The following is a 24,847-nucleotide window of genomic DNA, read 5'->3' as shown; positions in this document are numbered from 1 at the left end:
CTTTTAGTTGCATACTATTCGCATGTACACTCAATTCTTAGCTATGGCATTCTTTTTGGGGAACAAATGCATAAAATATGAACACAATTTTCAATCTCCAGAAAAGAGCCATAAGAATCATAAACAAAAATGGTAGATGAGCTCACTGTAAAGATCTGTTAAAAATACTGGAGATTTTAACTGCTCTGTGTGAATATATTTACCAATCAGTTGTACGCATAAAAAATAACATTGATAATTATTGCACAAAGAGTCCTGTCCATGACCATGAAACGAGAGCTAGCCTCAACTTACATTTGCCAAGAAAAAATAAACATAAAACTTAAAAAAGCATTTTCTACCAAGGAATGAAACTGTACAATAAATTACCAAAAGAGATAAAAGAAATTGCAAAAATGCTCATATTTCAAAAGGCAGCTAAAAGGTACCTGTTATGCAATACATTTTATACATTGAAGGATTACTTAGATGAAACAGAGTATGGGTTTGGCAAAAAAATGCTATTACAAAAATGTTATTACAAATAAATAATAATAATGATTATAAAACATCCAACATTCCACATAACACCTTCACACTATGCTTTTTTGACTTCTTTTCCCTAGAAAAACTTAGCCCCAAGCTATGCATTGCACAATACTAATGCCACTTCCTCTCTCTGAGCTCAACATCTCACTCAGTATAGAGGGGTGCTGACTCAGTTTTTCAGGACATCAAATGGGAAGTTGCAGTACAGAAAATGGCCCAGAGATCATCATTGTGTGTGTTTGTGTGTGTTTGTGTGTGTAGTGAGTGAAGTGTTATGAAACAACGTGTGTCTAGTGTGTGCAGTGGCTGATAGTGAGATATGAGTGAACAGTTTGGCATTACATTAGTTAATAAGTTATTTATAAAAAAGTTATTGTATACCAGCAGTAAATCTAATGATTTGTCTCTAACTAGAAGTCTGTAAATGTATGTATAAACTAATTAGCTTATTTTAAATTGGTCTAAACTTGTAAACGTCCTATATCCTTGTATAAAGCGATCTACAGATGAATAAATCTACTACTATTACTACTACTAGTAGTAGTAGTAATAAAACTTTTTCATTCACACATTAAGATTTAAAAAAAAATGATTTTTTCTTTTCAAATGATTTTAATTTCAATTCGAAGAGTTCTCGGGGTTTGTTGAGAAGCGTTTCAAAATGTTGTTTAAGTTTGTTACATTTCATGCTATCTGCTGCTAAAAGTTTTGTGCAAAGGACACACACGTGACTTTCTTCTTCATTTACTTTGGTTCTCCTAAACCCAAAATTAATGTATTCTTGAGAATATTTTCTTGATTTTACTTTCGTAACCGTACTCATTTGTCCACTTATTTATACTTTATTAACGTCTAATGCTCGTTTAGATCCACATGAAAAAGTTTATCCATGGTTCTGTGTAAAACCACCCCATGAGGATTTAATACTGTGAACTACACCTAAGGCTGCATTTCACAGTGGCACCGACAACGGTCGTCTGACGCCGTCGCCAAAAGTTGCCCAATAACATTGGTTACAGTGTTTAACTTCTAAGGACTGGAAGGATACCACGGTGCCTCTGTGCTTAGAGATGGGTGCTACGGTGCGACTTTTGCTATATAAAAGATTCATGTAAAAGAGCTGTACCTGTCTCAAAAAGAACGTGGCGAATACTGTACACTCTGTCCTCAGTGACTGGAAGTATCAGACGAGTTCTACGAATATATGAGGTGAAGGGAAAAACACCATGCCACAGAAGTTAAAAACGCATTAACTTTGTGACGCCACTTTCCTTCTCTCACCAGCGATTAACGTCAGAAGGGACTACCGCCTTAGAAACTAACAGACCGTAATTGATGTTCTTCATAACCGCAAAGGTTACATAGAATTTTGAAAAGTGCAGACTCGAACTTTCGATCCTGGCCGGTGGTGATGGTGGACGGGCAACCGAACCTAGTTATCCATGATGAGACGAATCCGTTGGCCACGGTTTTTTCTGTGATGTTGGGGAAAGGAGCAGCTACCACCCAACGAGACATGCGGTCGATTGTGGAGAGGATGTATCTGTGGTCCTCTGTCGGTGGCAGAGGGCCAATAAGATCTATATGTACATGATGAAAACGTCCTTGCAGAATGTCAAACTTGCCAAGGGGGGTAGACGTGTGGCCTCCAATTTTGTTGTGTTGGTAGGAAATGCAGCTGTGTTCCCAGGTTTGACAGTCCTGCTTAACATTTTTTCAAACAAAACGCTCGTTGACGAGGCATGTGGTGGCATGAATACCAGAGTGGGCTAGTTTATGAAAGGCGTCGAAGGCTTATTGGCGCAATGTGGAAGGGAGCTTGTGATATTCGCTATTTTTGGCTTAATTAAAACAGTAAATTCAGCCAGAAGGCAAATACTTGTTTATAAAGAATGATTAATATATAATAAGGCGTCGCATGGCGACGGTGGAATTTTCTAGATAATGTAATTCGTCGTCTTTGGGCGGCAATATAAACAGAAAAGTACGGATGGATATGCGATCCTTCACTATTTTGTTCGCTGGAGAACAAATGAAGCCTTGAGCGCTAAAAAGACTTTTACTGTTTTTCTCAAGTAAGACGGACGCAGATTTGTGGCGGTCTGATCTAATTATTTTTACTAAATAAATAAAAACGTGTTCCGTCTAAGTTTTGAGTGAAGTGTAGGAAGAAGAACTGTTGTAACTTACCGTGACGAAGCACGAGCGACTCAAGAGGACAATGGCTATATAAAAGAGCGCTCAATGGACATGATATGGACATAAAAATCTACCGTCATTGTAGTATTAAGCTTAAGGTACGATATATGTTTTAGTTATAATAAATATTTGTTCTGGGAATACTGAATCATTTAGCAGTGCTCATTTCTATTATCTCCTCAGTATTATTTTCATTTTAATTATGCATTTTGCTAATATTACAGACTCCAAGATCAGCAGTCCAATGTGCGTGTTACATTGATAAAAAGAAAACTGTTTTATCGTCTTCTTGCATCAGCTTTAATATTGAATTTCTCTTTTGTGTGATGTTACAGTTGTTTTTGCGCCCTTAAGAACTTTCTGGTCCCTTAGGAAATTTTTTTGTCATAACAATAACTTCACAACCGAGTATGATCGTATCTACGATCATGAAGTAATTAGAAAGACGATAACGCAACTTCTTAATCAATAGCACGCTAGTTGTGACTGCCTCAAGCCACGCGAAACCGCAAGTAAAAACTATTCACATCTCATAATGCAATATTTTATGACAATGGTCAATCCATGATTCTTACGCCAATTGTGATTGATAAAACAGTTAGTTAAATCTCAATTTCCAACTTTCCATTGAATAGCAACATCACTTCTATTTTGTAACATCACACTTGGCGCCCGAACAGGGACTTGACCAAAAATTAGTTCAAATTCTTGGAAAATTTTCTATGTGCTTGTGTTAATAAATGTTCTGTCGTTTCATGTACACATCGTCTCTCTGTGAGAATAACGGTCAATAATGCAGTTTAATTACCGAGAGAAAAGAAAAGAAAAGAGACGTGAATTTGCTGAGACAATATAGCGGTATTCAAGCCATCAAAAAGTAAGCCAGAATTTTGCATACGCAGTGTAGTGCTTCAGTAGCAACGTTGTTTTTCCAAGTCGATCCACATCCTTTCTATCTCCTTCCCGCTATAGAAAATCTGCTTTATTTTATCTTTCAAAGTAAAATTCTTCGTAGTCTGATAATAGAAATTATTTCTCCCCATTGTTAGTATACCTGTATTGCATTTTCAACATGGTGGATAGTGTGCGCAATTTGCAGTGAAGAGCATCTTCATTCATTTGTCTGAAACGGTTAGGTTCCATCTTGTCTTCTAGCCAGATAGAATTTCATTTGTTGCTCACGCGAGAGCGGTGCTCTTAGCGGACTCACCACGTCACTGACAAACGACGAAAGCCTTACGTAGCACCTGATTTACTGACGAAAATGGCAGATAGTAAACAGAGACAGGTGACAACAGGAGACGGGAGTGAAGACGTTAATAGTATTCCATACCCTTTACTATCGCGAACGGTAGGTTCCCGTGTGGAAACTGAACTAACCACGTCTGTAACAGGGGAAAGTGACCCTGAAGTCCAAACTCGTCCCGCTGCAGCTACAAATGACCTCGGTGCGTTAATGGAAATGCTGAAACAACAGTTTGACGCAGTAAATGAGAATATAAAAACACAAAATGAGACTATAAAAACACAAAATGAGACTGTTAACGCCCGACTAGATGCTATAAGCGAATCATTAAAAACAGAGCTAGGCGCAATCAAAACAGATCTGCATAAAGAAATTACGGCTGAATTAAATACCCATTTGGGTGAGGTGCAAACTAAGATCAATGATCAAATTCAGAAAATGCAGAAACAGGTGAAAAGTGAAATAGCTGAAGTATCTGGAACATTAAACACAAAAATTCAGGCAGCTACCAAAGAAATAAACTCAGTTAGAAATGCAGTATCTGACATTGAAGGTGTAGTGGAGGATCTGTCGAGGCAGATAGACTCAATCAATATTGAAGAACAGGTTAAGAGCACCGTGAAAGCACACGCGGAGGCATTGTCGGAACACTACAGTGAATGGATAAAGGGTAAAGATATTTTTATCGAAAAGAAGGTCAGGGAGGAGCTTAGGGAGACTGTCAAGGATGTAACTTATGAAATCTTAGCTGCTCCTGGTAAGTCGGGAGACACAGTAGTTTCTGAATTGGGACAGATTCGGAGGACACTTACACGGGATCTTCCCGAGTGGAAGCAGCAAGTAGTGGACGAAGTCAGAATGCTGAGAAACTGGGTAGAAAATCCGCACACACATACGCAAACTATAGGGAACAACTCTTTAGACGGTGACGAATGTCAGTCAACTCCTTATCGTTCACCGCCTGATTACATGCAAAACGACAGTCCTGTTGAGTCTCGAGTAGGGAAACTAAATGATCCGCCCACAATTGTGAGTTTAATGCAAGAGGAAAGTGTGATTAAGCATCGCACTTTTCCTGTTTTTCATCCGCAGAAGCGAGAAATACACCCCATCGTGTTCCTAAAGAATTTTTCCGGCATATTTCCCAGGAGCTGGACAGACAGACAGCGTATTCAGTTCGTCACTGGCTTTATTTCTGGTGATGCAGCATTATGGGGAACGGAAATGGTAGACACGTGTAGGAATTATGAAGAGTTTGAGAAAATGTTCTTGGCAAAATTTTGGAGTAATGGGGTACAGCAAAGATTAAGGAAGGAGGTGTATGGTGCGGAAATTTTCAATGAGAAGCATGGAAGTCTCCGGCGATACTTTGAGAAGTATCTAGCAAAAATTAAATTCTGGGATTCTCCGATTTCTTCCAAGGACGTAATTATGATTCTCAAAAGCAAACTCCCTGTGTCTATTAGAGAGAAATTAGTAAATGTGTCCGAAGAAGACACGGATGTATTCCTTTCTGTGCTGGATTCCTTAGATTTAATTAGCGAGGATGTGCGCTCCAAGGTTGGCAGCGGCAAATTCTTCCCTGGCAGCCAGCAGAATGCATCGCACGCGGACAACAATGCGCCCAAGGAGAGAGTGCGCTACTGCGACCGCTGTTACCAACCTGCCAGCGGTTATCAAAACGCAAACGGCAATAATTTTAAACGGAAGCAGAAAACCAATTACAGTAATCAGCAGAGATACCACCCAATTTACAACCACCAGGTACAACATCAGTACGGAAACCCACCCTTTAATTCTGCGCCTGAGCAGTATGGAAATTCTCCACAAACTAGTGGTAATTTTTCAAATGGGCCAGTGTACAATCAAAGTTATAGGTCGAAAAATAGCAAGTGGCATGGGCAAGGCGGAGGCCACCCAGCACAACATAAGAACAACTATTCACAGGATAGAGGACCGCGGAACAATTTTCAAACGGTACCAAATGCGAACTTTCCTTCACAAGGAAATGGTTTTGCCGGCAACCAAAAGATCGGGCGACATCAGCCTTCTCAAGTATTCTATTCACAAGTGAATGCACCCAGTGGATTTTACCCCTCTACACCGGCATTTGTACTACATAACCAGCACCAATATGAAACGGAACAAACACTTAAGGCCATGAATGACAAACAGGTTAAACATCCTGCGGAAAATTAGAGGCAGCGCCTTTCAGCCTCCTAGAGGTCGCTGCCGGTTCCAGTGGGGGTACTAACGAATACTCTGATTCTGAGTATGTTAATGCGATACGGTACGACCATGAGACCGACTTACGAGATGACCTTGCACCTGACCTAGAAGCTCAAGACATTAATGACATTTATGATGAACAGGTCCAGGCTTCGATTAAGATTTCTATTACTAACATTCCTGTCACAGCCATTGTTGATACAGGAGCAAACATCAATGTGATGTCATCATGTCTTTTCAGACAGGTGTCTTCTGTTTCAAAAGTTTTATCATTGCCGATTCAGGGTTGCTCCATATCGGGAGCGATTGGTCCATTGAAACAGAGAGTTAGTTTACAGACGCAGCCTCAACTGCAGATAGAATCTGTTTCGGTTTCTTGCTTCTTACGTACTGGAAATTTCCTTGTGTGAACTGTTAATGATAAGTATTGTGTTGAACAGCGCACTGACTACATGGTAACGGCTACTACATGTCATCTTTAAGTATTAAATGCTATGTATGGAAAAATTGTTTATAGTGATGGACATGAACTGATATTTCTTCAACAAGCTGAAGCAGGAAATTGAGGTTGCACCAAGAATTTCAATTTAATTTTAAGTTAGTAATAAGAAAAAAAGTGCTTGCGAGGTGATTGCCCGGAGCTAAATAAAATATGTAAAGGTGAGAAATGGAGGAGGATGCGTAAATAAGCACTTCTCTCAAGGTACAAGAAGATTTATAGATTTATTTTTAGTAATGTAAGTACTTGAAGTTCTGTAGTAAAAGCCCAAATTACCTGCTTAAAAAAAAAAAGGGTACATGTTCAAACAGTCCAGACAGTGGACAGGAGTAGAAGAAATAGCTTAAAGTTCAGTTAAAGCGTGCTGTTAAATGGAAAAACAAGTGGTAACCCACATGTGTTCACGCAAGGAGACAATAAGCTGTAGTAAACTAAGTTAGGTGAAATACAGTACAAATAGAGGCAAACCATGAAGCATCAATAATGTAGCGTAAGTACTCCACGAGGCCACTAATTGCTATGAAAGTAAACTATTTCCCTGTGATCTGAGCCCAATGTAAAGAGTATATGAGGAATGTTAGCTGACGAATTGATTTCAGTAGAATCGAGGTACTAAATAACCACACAGCAAGCCCCCTGTATCATAAATAAGTCCAAGTAAAGATCTTCAGAAGATCTGTAGTGTAATCTAGCGACCATTCAATACCCTAATTGAAGGCTAATCTAAATAACAAGCAATGCAGTGATATTTAAACTTAATATTGACTATAACCTGAGTAAGACGTAGAAGTAGCAAAGCATGCTGTAAGGAAGGAGGTTGAAGTTTATATATGTGCCTATGTTTATTAAGGTAATTTTATTTACATGCAGATTTTATTGCAAAAATGTCTCCTAAGACACTCCTCTTATGAAATCCATTTTCCTTGTGCCCGTTCCTTTTGATCCTGGTTCATTAACCCAGACCAAGGGTCGACTTGTAAAAGGCACGTGTGCTTCGAAGCAAAGCAGTGCTTATGAGAAATGAGACACGTAGCGTGATGAACTTCGCTAGCTTTGGTAATGTTTGTTATGGACCGGTTGCATAAACCCAGTGAACTGTCGGTAATTCCATTCATGCAAAAAAAATAGTAGACACGCGTTACCCTATTTTTTTTTTAACAGAGAACGATTGCTGAGTACATGAAGCGAAGAGGGAGAACTATTGTTATCCAGTCTGCCCTCAAATATAAAAAAAAATTTGGCAAGCACAAAGGAAAGCACAAAAAGAAAAAAAAAGATTCAGCGTTAAATGTGTACTCGTTAAGTAGTAGATATGCTGCGTGGCAGTAGAAAGTGATCTTGGGTGCACTAAAGAATAAATGCAACGAGTGTTGCGAAACCTGTAGTTTCCATAATGAGGAGATGAGCACTTAAAAGAAAGTTTGAAAGAATATTTTTAGGTTCACTAGTGAAAGCAAATCTTGAGATATAAAGAGTCCATTCATAAAGCAGTTGTTCACTGGACTTAACAAAAGGAGTGACCATTAATTGTAAATATTAGCTCGTAAGTGATGTTTTGTAAATAGTAGAATATAAGTCTTTCTATACCAGTGGAGGAAACGTGCAAAATTGATTGTTTTGTAAATGAACTCCATCGGCGAAGGAACTAAGCACGAATGCTGTGTGAAGATGCACACTAAAGTGCGACGTGCATAATAAAAATAACTGTTCACTGTATACTAGTGGTAGTGTTGTACTGCAAGTGTAAAAAAAAAGAAGTCAAGGCTACGACAACAGGTGCAACGCAAAGTTCAGTGTTGTTCTAAGTGCAGCGACAGCTAAAACAATCGTCGTCACTTACCTGTGAGCCTCATGGGAGGCAGTTGACAGAGAAGTATGGAGGCAACTTCAGTGTCCGGCTCCTCCGATGGGAAACGCGCGCGAGGTGTTTGTATCGATGCACTCGTGTGATACGAAGTTCACAAAAAAAAAGGAGCACTCGACGACCAGCAGCTCTGTTACAGCCTGAGCGCGAACGGATACTAAGTATTGGAGCTCACGCAACACTGTGCAGCCGCTGTGAGTGGCTGACGTGTGGGTGACGAAACAATCCAAACTTTAAACTGCTAACCGCCATGACTTCCATCGTACATACTGGAGGAAAGACATTTGTACACTTGTGTGACTACATCTTCATATGTAAATTAAGCAATTTTCTTGAGTTGAAGTTAAGATGAGTGAGAAGTAGATTGTTAGATTACTCAGGCCTTAAAGCCATTAATACCGGCACTCCTGAACACTGCTAAAATGAATTATAATCCTGTCTCTTGATGGACAAAGAAAATGAATGTGCACTATAGGAAGACCCTAAACTCCAGACCAGTCCCGATCCTTAACAAATGTATCCAATAGGTTATAAGTTATACTAATAATTTTCCACTTCTTCTGTTTCATATTGTAAATAAAAACCCGGGAAGCCGCATGAATTCCTGGCACCACGGTGGAAAGGACAGATGTACTGCATAATGAACGCCGTAGACAGTTAACACAGAAAGTGAAAGCATCACGAAGTGTAGTGCTACGTTATTAAACTGTAATTGAACCACAAGGAGTCAACAGATGCTCGAACATTGTCCACTCTAGTTTAGTGAAAATAAGCACTCACTGTACTCATGTATTAGTTGTTAAGCTCAAGAGAAAGTAATTCCTGAATTCTATCCCCTGAAGTGCGAAATGAACGTTCACTTATTGTTATAAGCAAATGTGGACCAAACTTAAATATGCACATAAATGTTAATCTTGGTATTATGGAATGAAGTGACTGATGAACAAAGAATGAAAAACTTTATTTTGAAAAATGATAAATATCTGATATATGTTTATAAATGTGATTTCAATTTATGTACTTTGTACGCCAGTAACGTTATGTAAATGTCACACCAAAAATCACGAATATCTCATGAGGACATGAGGATCGAGGTAATCCTTCGGCATTCCCTCTCTCCTCATGGGAGGCAATGTGATATTCGCTATTTTTGGCTTAATTAAAACAGTGAATTCAGCCAGAAGGCAAATACTTGTTTATAAAGAATGATTAATATATAATAAGGCGTCGCATGGCGACGGTGGAATTTTCTAGATAATGTAATTCGTCGTCTTTGGGCGGCAATATAAACAGAAAAGTACGGATGGATATGCGATCCTTCACTATTTTGTTCGCTGGAGAACAAATGAAGCCTTGAGCGCTAAAAAGACTTTTACTGTTTTTCTCAAGTAAGACGGACGCAGATTTGTGGCGGTCTGATCTAATTATTTTTACTAAATAAATAAAAACGTGTTCCGTCTAAGTTTTGAGTGAAGTGTAGGAAGAAGAACTGTTGTAACTTACCGTGACGAAGCACGAGCGACTCAAGAGGACAATGGCTATATAAAAGAGCGCTCAATGGACATGATATGGACATAAAAATCTACCGTCATTGTAGTATTAAGCTTAAGGTACGATATATGTTTTAGTTATAATAAATATTTGTTCTGGGAATACTGAATCATTTAGCAGTGCTCATTTCTATTATCTCCTCAGTATTATTTTCATTTTAATTATGCATTTTGCTAATATTACAGACTCCAAGATCAGCAGTCCAATGTGCGTGTTACATTGATAAAAAGAAAACTGTTTTATCGTCTTCTTGCATCAGCTTTAATATTGAATTTCTCTTTTGTGTGATGTTACAGTTGTTTTTGCGCCCTTAAGAACTTTCTGGTCCCTTAGGAAATTTTTTTGTCATAACAATAACTTCACAACCGAGTATGATCGTATCTACGATCATGAAGTAATTAGAAAGACGATAACGCAACTTCTTAATCAATAGCACGCTAGTTGTGACTGCCTCAAGCCACGCGAAACCGCAAGTAAAAACTATTCACATCTCATAATGCAATATTTTATGACAATGGTCAATCCATGATTCTTACGCCAATTGTGATTGATAAAACAGTTAGTTAAATCTCAATTTCCAACTTTCCATTGAATAGCAACATCACTTCTATTTTGTAACATCACAAGCTACAGCCACAGAGTGCCGGTAGAAGAGTCACACTACATTTTGTCTAAAACGCTGGGGAGCTTGGCTTTGGTAAAAACAAGCGATGTCTGACGATCCGTGAAGAGAGCTTGAGATTCCTCATCAGACGCCTGGAGAGTGGTGAGGTCAGATAAATCGACGATGCATTAGACAGTATTGATCCGCGAAAAGAAACCAGCGGGGGTGCTTTGCGTGCCTTTGATGTAGCGAACGTCCGTAATAAATTGAGAGACCAGGTCGAAGTGGCGGAAACGCCAAGGGGGTGGGTCCTCAGGAGGGTTGCAGAAGGCGTCCGCCTGTGGTTTGTGGTCAGTAAGGATGAAGAAAGAATGGCCCTCAATGTCAGGGCGAAAGTGTTTGATGGCTTCATAGACCGCCAGAAGTTCTCTATCAGAAGCGCAATATTTCTTGTGTGCTGTAGACAGTTTTTTAGAGAAGAAATGAACGGGTGAAGCCATGTCGCCTTAGTGTCGCTGTAACACTGCCCCAACTGCGGTGTCGCTGGCGTCCATAGTGATGAACAACTGAGCAGACGGATCAGGGTGAGCGAGTACGATGGCGTGAGCTAACGCTGTCTTTAGAGCCCTGAAGGCCCCTAGCATAGGTTCAGTCCAACGGACTGGCTTGAGGCCCGACGTCTGTCTGCCAGATAGCGAGTCCGTCAGCGGAGCCTGCACGGCGGCAGCAGAAAGTAGATGTTGGTGGTAGTAATTGATAGCACCCAGGAAATGTTGGAGTTCTTTGTACATAGCCTGGGGTGGCAATGACGTGATAGCGTGCACGCAGGAATTTGGAGGCTGTATTCCGTCTGTGGAGACAGTGTAACCCAAAAATGTCACAGAATATTGGTGCAATTTGAATTTATCTTTGTTGACCTCTACACTGTTGGCGTTCAAGGTCTGGAGGTCCTGGGATAAATGATCTTCATGGTCCTCAGTCGACTTGCTGAAAATGAGGATGTCATCCAGGTATACAAAGCAAAACTCGAACTGTCATAAGATTGAGTCAATGAAACGTTGCCACATTTATGCTGCATTCTTTAAGCTGAATGGCATGAAGTTGTATTGGAACAAACCAAGCGTCATGATGATAGCAGTCTTTGGAATGTCTTCTGGCGCTATGGGAATCTGGTGATAGGCATGTTGACAGTTAATCACACTGAAGATTGTGGCGCCCGATAACATATGGGTGAAATCATTTATGTTCAGGACTGCATAATTGTCCATGAGGGAGATCGTTTAAGCATCTGTAGTCATCACACATTCGATAAGAACCGTCGTGTTTCGTGACGAGGTGAATCAGTGAAGACCAATTGCTGTCCGATGGCTGTAGAATGCCCGCCTCCAGAAGTTCGTTAATTTGCTGCCAGGCCATGCGCAACTCAATGGTGTTGAGGCGTCTAACCTTGTTCTTAATAGGAGGGCCAGCAGTGGTAATTATCTTGCGTGTCGTTCCATCAGTGACGGAAGAGACTGAGAACTGCACACAAGGCTGAGTAATGTCCTGACGTGAAGTTTTGGGACAAGTGGGGCGCGATGAGGCGTAGCCGTTAGCGAGAGTGGGAAAAGGCAGCACGAAAGTCATATGCCTATTACGTGAACGCAACGTGCGCTTGTTTGGAGAGGTCGGCTGCACTCGCAGCACAGAGTGGATCGGGCACACAGTGACTGTCTGTTGTTAGCTTTGCCTACAGTAACCAGTGTGGGCAAGAGAGGCGTTGGTGTCGCGCAGGGAATTGCGAAGGCCGCCGAATCACGTGGTTGGCACGTGAGAGAGATGGAATGTTTACCAACACGTGGGGCGGCTGCCTGTGGAGTGGGCGTGTTCGCATCGTGTGTGCGACTGTCATTAGAATTACTGTTTGAAACACATGGCACTGCACGTAGCTGGCATGTGGTGGGTGCAGAGATCACTGAACGTGAATCGTCACACACAATGAGTGGCCATGCTGGTGTCTGCTAATGAAGTTCGATCAGGTGTAGGAACTGTGGGTTGCAGTTGCAGCAGCGAGGTACGAGCCGCAGTGAGCTCGTCGAAAGTGTGAGCAATGTGTTGTTTCAACTCGTCATTTTGCCGATGGAGTAGCGCCGCTTCGTTGTACTCTGACAGTAGATTGTCTGCTAGGGTGGAACACTCGCGAACCATATCATATGTCGTGACGGAAATGGAACGATGAGTATAAGTGCCTGAGCACAGTATCTGAGTGTCAGAAGGGTGGTGAAACACTGAACCTTGGACTGTGTTCAGAGAGAGTTTGTAATGGGACGAGAAATCCATACTGAGAATTGGTTCGTCAATGTCGGTGATGTAAAATGTCTACGGGTAACGTTGAGAAGGGGATAGGTGCACCATAACTTCAGCAGAGCCGACAGTTTGTGATGTTTTTTTGTTGACAGGGCGTGGAAGCGACTTCGTCGGTGAAAAAACGGGAAGAGCCATCGATGTAGGTATGATGGACACATCAGCGCCTGTGTCGACTAGGAAAACAAGCCACGACGAAATGTTGGTCACGTATAAACGACCGCTTGGCCGAGAGAACGAGTGGATATTATTATTTGGGTATTTGATGTAGGATAAGTTTTCTTATTTTTGTTCTTGTGAAGTTGTCTGTGTAAGCTCTAAACTCAGAACATATTATGGCCTTAGTAAGTGAACAAAATTACAGGGACATTGGGATACCCTGGGTAAATGTGGGTGATGTAAGCCCAAAGCTATTTAAGTCATTACTGCAGTATTAAGATAAGAATGGACGTGACATACAAAATTTCTAACTAAAAAACATTTTTTTGCACTTGGATGCTCTGCCTGAAGAGCCATTCCACTCTGTTTATTTATGGATCTGAAACTTGTAGTGATTTATTTGATGTGATATTAGTGTACCTTATTTCTATATTTTCATGTTTATGTACTAATTATGTTTGAGCTGCAACAGATATCAGAGGAACACAGTAATTCTGTACCTCACTTTAGTTTTTCGATGTTTATGCATCAGTTATGTCTCAGGTTTCCATATTTTCATGTATATGTAATTAATTATGTTTGATCTAAACCAGATATTAAAGGAACTGCTTGTAAGTCAGCTGGTTGTATCTAGCATTTGTTACTTGAATTGCGCAACACAGTGTTAAATATGTCGACTACTCTGTTTTGCAGAATGCTAATTGTTTACCCTTCATCCATCAGTCAATAGCGAGTGTTGGGGTTAATTTTCGGTGACGGGGAAGTCCATTCTACAGGTAATGCCAATCACACTTCTCCCTCTGCTGCCACAGTGAAGCACTGGAACAGTGGGGGGTCCTGGGTAGGGGGGTTTCCAGTCTTTGGGCTATGTCATCTTTTCTTCTTCAGCTCCAACACTCTGAATCTTCAATTTCATTTCTTACTTCTCACCAGAGTACCAAGCTATCCTTCCCTCTGTCCACATGCATACGTCTCTATTGAATGTCACACACACACACACACACACACACACACACACACACACACACACACATATATATATATATTTTAGAAAGAAAAATATATTAAAAAAGATGCTGTGACTTACCAAACAGGAAAGCACTGGTAGATAGACACAATAAAAAACACACAAACACACACACAAATATCAAGCTTTCACAACCCACGGTTGCTTCATCAGGAAAGAGGGAAGGAGAGGGAAAGACGAAAGGATGTGTGTTTTAAGGGAGAGGGTAAGGAGTCATTCCAATCCCGGGAGCGGAAAGACTTACCTTAGGGGGAAAAAGGGACAGGTATACACTCGTACACACACACATATCCATCGGCACATATACAGACACAAGCAGACATATGTAAAGGCAAAGAGTTTCTGCAGAGATGTCAGTCGAGGCGGAAGTACAGAGGCAAAGATGTTGTTGTGTGACAAGTGATTTACGAGGGGCGGCAACTTGAAATTAGCGGAGGTTGAGGCCAGGTGCGTAATGGGAATTGAGGATATATTGAAGGGCAAGTTCCCATCTCTGGAGTTCTGATAGGTTGGTGTCAGTGGGAAGTATCCAGGTAACACGGATGGTGTAACACTGTGCCAAGATGTGCTGGTCGTGCACCAAGGCATGTTTAGCCACAGGGTGATCCTCATTACCAACAAACACTGTCTGCCTGTGTCCGTTCATGTGAATGCACAGTTTGTTGCTGGTCATTCCCACATAGAAGGCTTCACAATGTAGGCAGGTCAGTTGGTAAATCACGTGGGTGCTTTCACATGTGGCTCTGCCTTTGATCGTGTACACCTTCCAGGTTACAGGACTGGAGTAGGTGGTAGTGGGAGGGTGCATGGGACAGGTTTTACACCAGGGGCGGTTACAAGAGTAGGAGTCAGAGGGTAGGGAAGGTGGTTTGGGGATTTCATAGGGATGAACCAAGAGGCTACGAAGGTTAGGTGGACAGCGGTAAGACACTCTTGGTGGGGTGGGGAGGATTTCATGAAGGATGGATCTCCTTTCAATGAGATCCACTTTTCAACACCCACTCTATGAATAGACAAAAATATAGGCAAATATGCAAATGTTCACCCAAAAAAATGTAAATGTAAACTAAAACAAATATTTTACTGTATTAGCTTCAAATGTGTTAAGTTATCCGATTTTTCACTTCTCAGTGTTTGAATTTACAGTAAGCAGTGGACATTAATTGCACTTCTTATGAGTTGTAATTTTCTTTCAATTGGTATTTTCTTTACTACTGGGTCAAAATATTCATTGTGTGGCATGACAAGGTGTACAACATGGATTTGTCTATGTGGCATAGAGTATAAATTCTTCAGCACAAGTTTACTATTTGCTGGTTGTTCATTTGGTTTTGTAGTACTTTCACTAACTGCGTAATTACTTCTGCAAATATCCCTCAAATCTGTCTGAAAGCTACTAATTTCAGCACACACACAACCTTCCTCTACTACTTGTACACATTCATTGATTGAATTACTATTAAATGCCTGTTCCAAACGGCCAAAATAACTTTCCTTCCTTAAATACACATTTTGACAAATTTCATTCACGATTTGGTCACTATGGTTACATCTGTTACTATAGTCACTACATTCACACACAATATCACTAACATCTAATGGTAAGATTAAACTATAATGTACTTTTCTATTTGTTACAAAATCATCACTCAAGCTTGCATCAGAATTTCCAGAATCATTCAGTATACAATCATCAATCTTAACTTCTGCATATACCATTCCGTCCAATTCTCTGAGCAGTACATTATCATCATCATCAGAAACATTATCATCACACTTAATATCATTCTCTACACTAAATTCATTTCCATCTTCACACACTTCTTTAAATACACCAACAACTTTAACATTATGATGATTCTGTTCTACCACATTGTCTTTTTCCTGTTTATTGCTTACTGAAATTTTATCTGGAATAACACTGTCATCTTCACTTTCATTTCTAAGTACATCAGCTTCCATGCATACAACACCAGTATCAGTTTTATCACTCATTTCACCATCACTCAACATTTTCACTAAACCATACTCATCAGATTTGTTTTCATCACTATCAGTAACAACTATTACATTACTACTGTCAAAGAAATTTGTCAAAATGTTTTCCTCTATTTTAAATTCAGCTTTTCTTTTCCTTTTTCATGTATCTTTGTTCTCAGATAAAAAAATCTCCCAAAATTCTGTATCAAAATTCATTTTGTTCACTTCAGGTTGTCTTCTGGATGGATAGTTCTGATATGTCTTGTTTGTTCTAATCCCTTCCCCTTCTGAAATCACCACAATGTGCCTGATTATAAATACCATTTCTATTTGCCTCACTCCACCAGGCTCTGAAGATGGCAGGCCTTAGTTTTCTGGACCATTCCAAATTGTTACCATTATTGCCTTGACCTTGTCGCCACTGCCTACTTCTTGGTTCAAAATTTCTGTTCTCTGGTCTCTGTTTGTCATTTCTTTCCCCATTTCTTCTGTCATCATTACTGAATCTGCTGTTCCCTTGGTACTCTCTCCCATAATTTTCGTTTATAAAATCTCCACTCCTATCCCTATGTTCAAAATGATCATGGAAAACTTTGTTATTTCTATTTCTACTGTCATCTTGACTATCATTATACCTTTCATTTCTTTCCAAGACTAAGTCTAATTTGTCTACAAATTTAAAAGTTCCTCAACGGTGTTGTCAGACCCATAGACCAGACTCCATTGTCCTATTTGTGGCAAATGTCTCTTCAAGGTGTCAATTTGTATCATCTCATCTAATGGCTTATCTAAGTGCACTAATGTTTTAACTGCTGTTCACAAAATGTTTTCATTCAAACACTACCTTGCCTGAAATTTGGACCATCTAAGAACTTGGACTTGATTCTGGCTTGTCTAGTTTCTGACCAAAATGTATTCATAAAGGCACGTTCAACTTCAGAAAAAGAATTTAATTTTTAAATTATCACTCATATTACTTTCAAAATTGTCTTTAATTTGAAATATCAAGTCGATAGAATGTATATTCCCTTCCCCTGAAAAGATTTTGATATTGATATTATTCCAAAATTGATTGTTGTTTCTGAAAGATTTCATAGTAACAGTGTCCCCAATTTCCTGAATTCTTTAACTGAAATGCGTCCTAAACAGGTACCTATGTCTTCTTTTAGTTCAATAAAATTGTCATTCGCAATTTTGACAAAGTTTTGTATGCTTTTATCAGTTTCGGTAAATTTTTTCACCATGTCTTTGCTAAACTTTTTTAATTGTCGAAATTCTGAGGTTGCAAATTCTTCGAAACGATCGTCTTTTCCTTCTACAAAATCTAACATTCCTTCAAAGTTCTGCTGTTCTTGTTTTAAGGTAATCATTTCCCCCTCTATAACTGACATGTTTTTGGTAGATTTGTCTACTTGTACACAGCATTTTTCTAAGCTATCTTTTGTTTCACGAATTTGGTTCCCATGTCCATCTAATTTCTTTTCAACAGAGTCAAGCGACTTTTTCTGTTCCTCCATCGAATTTTTCTGTTCCTCCATTATTTGAACTAATCTGTCCAAAACAGACACACTTGATTCGAACTCATGAAAGGGTGAACATACCCTTATATTACTGTGTTAACTGTTAAGATCATCATTGATTGGTCTGCAAAATGCCTTATTATCATTCATTTCCTCCCCACTAACATTTGTATAATTCTGATTGTTAATTTCAACTTCCCTATTGTCCTCCATTTCAACAAAGCCAGCAAAAAAATTTTAAAACAAGTAAAAAAATGAAATAAAATTCGGCACTTACAGCACTTTTTCTCCTCTCAATCCACCTTGCCTTTGTCGTTGGTCACTACATCCTTCATATTGTAATCCAGCCGTTTACCATCTCGATGTTCTTTACATAACATTCAAACATGATATGGGTTTTCTGAAACAAAAATGTAGGATTACATACAGAATTATGACGCATCACTGCTCCATACACCACTTGAATCGTTTCTATCATGAAAAAAGCTACTATTCATTTATATTGTTATAAATTATAACAGGGTGTACTCATCTTCAGTTTCTTTATCCACCGGTGCAAATCGTCCTGTGGTACATGTTGTCGACTGTACTTGATGGTTGAGTCAAAACAAGCAATACTTACAATTTTTGTTTCAGATAACTTTATTTTAACTAAAAAAAAAAGACATACATGCTACGTGTATAAACTCATCTCATGCCATGCCCCCCTCTGCTTACATGGTTGCCCCTGTATATAAGATTCCAAATAATCCTCATCCTCGGTATTGTTAAAAAAGGGCTTTTAACAAAATTACAATTAAAGCTCTCATTTTAAAATCAATGACGCATTTCAACAACTACAATAGCTCTTTCAGAGTAAACACAAAATTGAATGTTTCAAGTATATAATAATTTAACCATGTATAAATGCTCAGATATGTGATGTTAACAATCCTCTTACTATTTTTATTAATTAAAAAAAGTTCATGGTTTGGGGAAAGTTCCTACTAATTACAGGACCCACACTCTTAAATACAATTATAATATAGTAACTGGTTTCTTTGGATCCATTCCACAAGTACATGTTTACCTACATCCCTACGTCAGAAATTACTGTTTATGGTCGAAAAATATGTGTTTTTTAAATCGGTTTCGATGGACTGTTACGTTTCGAGTGTCATATTCAAGGTTATTTTTTCAGTACATGGTACTGGCGAAAAACAATTTATTATTGTACGTCATGAGAACGTTTGTTTTTGTACAGACTAGGGGAACATATTTTAAGTTTTAGTGCTTTTGGATAAACTGCCCTTCGCCCAGTTTACAGTACAACACATAGCTAAATGGCCTTCTGTTTTATCCGCATTCGCTGGACACTAACAGAACTTTCCATTATTCTTCCATGTGCATTGCATCAACCACCAATTTTCAGAAAATAATCAAAAATTTTTATACGGTCCCGAAAAAAATATCAGATGGTTTGAGTTCTACTGTTTGTCATTGTGATAGTTGATCGTTAATGACTTCTCTAGCTTTCCAGTTAAAATGTGGGGGTACTATTTTCTGTTAATATAAGGGCGATCAAAAAATTCCCGTTTAAGGGTGCTACTGCAGCTTATATGCCACGTAGTGCAACCTCGATGCAGGTATATTAGCGCTGACATGTGAGCAAGGGGTTAGTGTGGCATTTGCATCTTTCCGACGTGAATGCAGCGAATGCGGAAACGTGAACTATGGCGAAGTTGTTACCAAATGCGTCCAAACAGGATCAGTGTGCTGCTAATTTTTTTTTTTTTGGGTGCCGAAGCACCGGTTGACATCCATCAGAAAACGAAGCATGTGTTTTGGGGTGTATGTCTGTCGAAAACCATCTTTGAGAAATGGTGCGACAAGGGGTGCTTCTACTTCATTATAAGGCACTTCCCCATAGCGCTAATGTCGTAACGTAAAAGTTACTGAGCCGTGGTAAAAATTGCTCTTTTGAAGAGCGTGCCCGCAGCGCGTAGTACGAAGCAGTCGTCGCCCTCCGTTTCTGGCGGTGGCGCCGCTGTGGCAATAGCAGCTTTGGTGTCTCCCTCTGGTGGGAAAGGGGAAAGGTTGCCTGTTCACTTGCATTTAAAGGGCGCTATGAGCTCGCCAGTCAGGGAGTCTGGGTCAGTGTCTCGTCCCCAGCTTGCTTGTCTGTCTCTCGTCCACATTTGTTAGGCAGTTAGTGTCTGTCTGTCATTCGGAGTGCTAGTATGTCTGTCGTTCGGATAAACCTATAAATCCGGCCCGGCAGAATGAGAGTCTTTCCACTCCGCCAGTAAGAGAACTCAGCGAGTGGTCGCCCAGTCAGGGCTTAGTTCCTGCATCTGAGTCTGTGCGTTAGGCCTCCAGTCTGCTCGAGTTTGCTCAGGCAATGGTCATTGGAGGTTGGATCGATCGGTTGGTCAGTCGCGCACTGAGACGCAAGATGACTTGTTCGTCTTGAGTGTCAGCGCATGTGAGGTCGCCACGTGAGTCCAGTGGCCCGCGGCGTATAGCGAGGGGTAGTGACTTTGCGGTCGACACGAGAGCAACAGGAGTCAACCCACGACATCGGTCCGGCCGGCGCGAGCTGCGACGCTGTGAGACGGGAGATAGGCGCGCCTTCCTGCGTCTGTTGAAGCGGCTGGCAGCGGACGGTTCGGGAGTGCAATTGGGGGGAGGGGGAGTGCTGCACCAGTCTTCTCGAGAAATCGCAGTTTATTAGAAGTTAAGTGATTGGTGATATGATGTTTGATTTACTCTTGTTAAATTCTACTTGTTTTCTTGTTGAGGCCACCAGCCGTTATGCTTTGGGGTCGTTCCACCATTCTTCTCCGTTTGCCCACCCGCGGGAAGGTGGTTGTTTATAAATTGGGTGGTCCGTTTTTTCCCTTGTGGAGTAGGGGCGGGTTAGAGCAACCTGCAGTTTGGATTGTTCGGTAATCTCCCTATCAATCTACCGTACGTTAGTAGCTGCCTCTGTCATGTTTGTCGGATTTGGTGTGTTAACGAATTTGTTGCTTGGAGTGTAACGGCCTAATACCTGAAATATGTTTTGATCTTTTGAATCATTGATATTATTGCCTATGATCTTGAGAGACGGTATCTGTGTACTGTAGAGCATCTTAACTATTGTCTGGCCAACCTTGTGGAATTTTATGTAAGATGGCATTTCATGGGCTTTTATTTAAATGATCATTTTAGTATATATAGTTGCCACCCTTTCACTGTAAGACTTTGCTTAGAAGTTAAAATCAAGTTGCACCTTCGGTGGCAAGGTTAATATTTTAATTGATAGTGTTTTTGGTACCATTTCCATCCCTCCTACAGGGGTTGCATAGTTTGTGTGCTTGTGTAAATTGTTAAAACTCTTAGTTTAAAGTTATCTGGTGTGTTGCAGATTTGCACCAGTGTAGTCTTTCAGAGGCTCTTGTAAGCACTCGTAACTACGGCCGTGTCAAAAGGGAGCGGCAAGGTTCTCTGCCCAAAAGCTCATACAGTCAAAACTTGTTTCTTTCTGCCTCTGAATAAATTGTAACTTTGATATTTAGAGGGTGCTTTCTGATTATAATTTTAAATCTGTTTCTTTTAAAAAACGCTTTAGGCACTATTAAAGTGAATAAAATTCCCATTTGTTAAAAGGAATTTGGTTATGATTTCATCAGTTACTCCCTGGCAACTACTTCCATGCTTACATAGTGTGACTAAATGTGTTAATGTTCTTGATGAATCGCTAGTAAATAAAATAAATTCTTAAGAATATTCTTTGAAAATATCACGGTTCAGTTACGCCAACAGAAGAGGGAGACACACGAGCAATCACCCTATAGTTTCTATCTGTCCCTATACGATTATCACGCCTTTGGTCACTTAAAAGTGGTCTTGAAGGGTGGACGATTCCTGTCAGACGAGGATGTGCAGCAGGCAATTACGGACTTCTTCACGCACCAAAACACGGTGTTTTACCAAACGGGGAACTTCCGCATTGTGCGTCAGTGGGATGATTGCCTCAGTGCTCATGGCCATTTTCTCTGGCATTCCGATTCTGTACTGTACAGCCTTTGGCGAAAACATTTTGATCGCCCCTTGTAAAAGCAGCATGACCGCAGCTGCAGTAGGGCCTACGCTCACATAACTAACATTCGTATCAACTTTTTTCTGCAAAATCGTACTTCTTAAGATTATTTTGTAGTACTATTTCTTTCCTAACGTATTCTTTGCAAACCTAATATGTAAGGTAATTTTGGGACAAAGTTTCGTGGTGTACGTTCATAGAACGCTGATTTTGACATATCAAGTCCCAAAGTATGGCAGCTGATCTCTTCACTATTATGTAACTGCCCCAAGTATTTGTAGCAAAAATTTATGAAAGAAAATGAATTTATCCCGATATTTCGTTTCCAAATCTTTTTTTCTTTTTTTATATAAACATAGGCTGAGCTAAGAAACCGGTGTAAATTAGGCATACCGTAGGACAGATTCAGCTTTTTCTTGCGGAGATGCCATGACCGTGTTACCCTAGCTAACTTCCGTCGCTGTGTTTCATTGCTAGCTAATTGTGATCGTTAGTCATTGGAGCTCCACAGTTGGCTGAAGCACTCTCCTAGGTGCTTCCACTGGTGTCTTTTTCACGCCGACGTTGGCTAACAAATTTCTGCTTACGTTGGCAGCTCATTTTCCCATTTTCTATGTCTTCCGCTCGCTCTATCCCTTCCAGATACGTTTGCCTCATTTGCAATATATACTCTCATTACATATCCAGTCCATAGGCATTCCAGTGCTCTAGCATAAGTCAACGCTTTTTTTTTCTTGTTTTACAGCCTTATTTCTCTTTATTTCTAACTCTGCTGTTTATCAGGATTCTTACCAGTGCGCTCTATGTCATTACGATTTTATTTTCAGATCCGTGCACTAATGTGTAGGCAAGGAATTATGCAGGAATTGAAGATTTTTGTCTTTAGGTAGAGGGGTAGATCGTCTCTTAGTCAAACTCTCATCTATAATATCTATTCTAGGTGTTCTTCAAATGGCCAACAAGTTCCAATTGCTGATAGTAAGAATGACTGACAAAACAGATTCTGCCTTATTCACTGATGACGCAAACTCACACACACACACACACACACACACACACACACACACACACACAGTCATTCGCATGTGGAATAAAATGGTATTGCATGATAAATTTTGCCATTATTGTTAATTCAGTCCATACAGTACATAACTGACACAACAGGCTAAAAATTGAAACGAAACAAAATATTGCTAAATGTATGAAGGGCTTATTTCAATAGTGGTACAAGTCCATACCTCCACTTTCCTGTCTATAATGCTTCTGAAATTAATGAGCCAAGTAAACAGAAGAAAGGTTCTCTCTAGCAAGAAGCCATATGCTTGAATATTTATGGTATCTCAACTGCAGATTTTTCAGGGCTCATTTAACTTTAGAACTCTGTATCTCAATATGAACAAAAATGGACTTGTACCACTATTGAAATAAACCGTTCATATACAAGAGTGCAGATAATAAAAAAGGTTCTCTTTTCCTTCCCTTATTACTTGAAATGAAGGCTACTGTGTCTCACTTGCTATACAGTAAGGGCTTTTATTTTTTATCATTTCTCCTCTCCTCCCCCTAGGCATTATGTTTTCGTGTTTTGTTTTCCTGGATTTCTCCCGTCTTTTTACGTACATTTACCTACACATATGAAAATTTTTTAATTTGCTCATTTCATTTTCCTTTATAGTGGTCCTTGTTCTGCAGGTGCTACGGGGCGTGACTTTTACCATTCCCGCCGGGCAGCTGGTGGCCATTGTGGGCCCCTCTGGCTCGGGCAAGACAACCTGTTTGCGCCTCATGAACGGCTTCTACGACCCACCACAGGGAACAGTTGAGTTCTGTTGTAACCAGGGACTGCTCGTTCTTAAGGTCCCGAGGGGCCTAGCCCCACAAGGAATTTTGTGATGTAATTTTATTCTATGTATTTTTTCAGTATTATATCAAACAGCTCTGTAGTCATTTGATTTTAATGTAAAATGAGTGACAGATAGAAGAGGTAATCAGTTCCAGTTTCCACTGCTCCAGTGCAGAGATACACGAAGTTAACTCTGAGCCAGTTCTTGCTGCCACGCCTCCCTGATCCCTCTCCTCAGCATGTCCTTCTAAAGTGGCACCCTGTTTTCCTTTTCCCACCCCTTTAGCCAATGCTGAGGGCGAGCATCATGTGGCTGCTACTCTCCGCTGGCTCCAAATGCAGTTGAAGTGATGCGACCAAGCTGTTTTCCTTTGTGCACCTCACCTGTCACCATTACATAGCTTAGGGCCACCTTGGGTGGACCCAGTGGGCAGACCAACTCACGCACACACCTCTTCCCCTGGACCACAGTGATGTCGTGGGCCAGCGTCAAGTGGTCTGTACACTCTCACAAGGGAACCTCCCCATCGCACCCCCCTCAGATTTAGTTATAAGTTGGCACAGTGGATAGGCCTTGAAAAACTGAACACAGATCAATCGAGAAAACAGGAAGAAGTTGTGTGGAACTATGAAAAAATAAACAATATATACAAACTGAGTAGTCTATGTGCAAGATAGGCAATATTAAGGACAATATGAAGTCAGGAGTGCAGTGGTCCCGTGGTTATCGTGAGCAGCTGCGGAACGACAGGTCTTTAGTTCAAATCTTCCCTCGACTGAAAATTTTACTTTCTTTATTTTCGCAAAGTTATGATCTGTCCGTTCGTTCATTGATGTCTCTGTTCACTGTAATAAGTTTAGTGTCTGTGTTTTATGACCGCACCGCAAAACCGTGCGATTAGTTGACGAAAGGACGTGCCTCTCCAATGGGAACTGAAAACATTTGATCGCAAGGTCATAGGTCAACCGATTCCTCCACAGGAAAACACGTCTGATATATTCTATACGACACTGGTGACAGCATGTGCATCACATGACAGGAATATGTTCTCGACCCACCTAACTAGTACACTTTGCGAATGGGTAAAAAGATTCTTCTACCTTGCCCGATTTAGGTTTTCTTGTGGATATGATAATCACTCCCAAAAAAGTAATGAAAACATAAGAGTTTGTCACATAAACTGAAAATAAA

The 24,847-nt window shown here is 40.3% G+C and overlaps 1 protein-coding gene across 1 annotated transcript in view; it reads left to right on the top strand.

Moving 5' to 3' along the window:
• Positions 1-24,847, top strand: part of LOC126474356 (bile salt export pump-like) — a 179,905-nt gene that overhangs the window by 33,585 nt on the left and 121,473 nt on the right. Inside the window, exon 2 of the mRNA XM_050101823.1 lies at positions 23,505-23,669. Coding sequence (XP_049957780.1) covers positions 23,505-23,669 — 165 coding nt within the window. The remainder of the gene's footprint in view (positions 1-23,504; positions 23,670-24,847) is intronic.

This window comes from Schistocerca serialis, chromosome 4, assembly GCF_023864345.2.
Source record: "Schistocerca serialis cubense isolate TAMUIC-IGC-003099 chromosome 4, iqSchSeri2.2, whole genome shotgun sequence".
Classification (NCBI taxonomy): domain Eukaryota; kingdom Metazoa; phylum Arthropoda; class Insecta; order Orthoptera; family Acrididae; genus Schistocerca; species Schistocerca serialis.
This window is presented reverse-complemented; position numbering and strand designations above follow the sequence as displayed.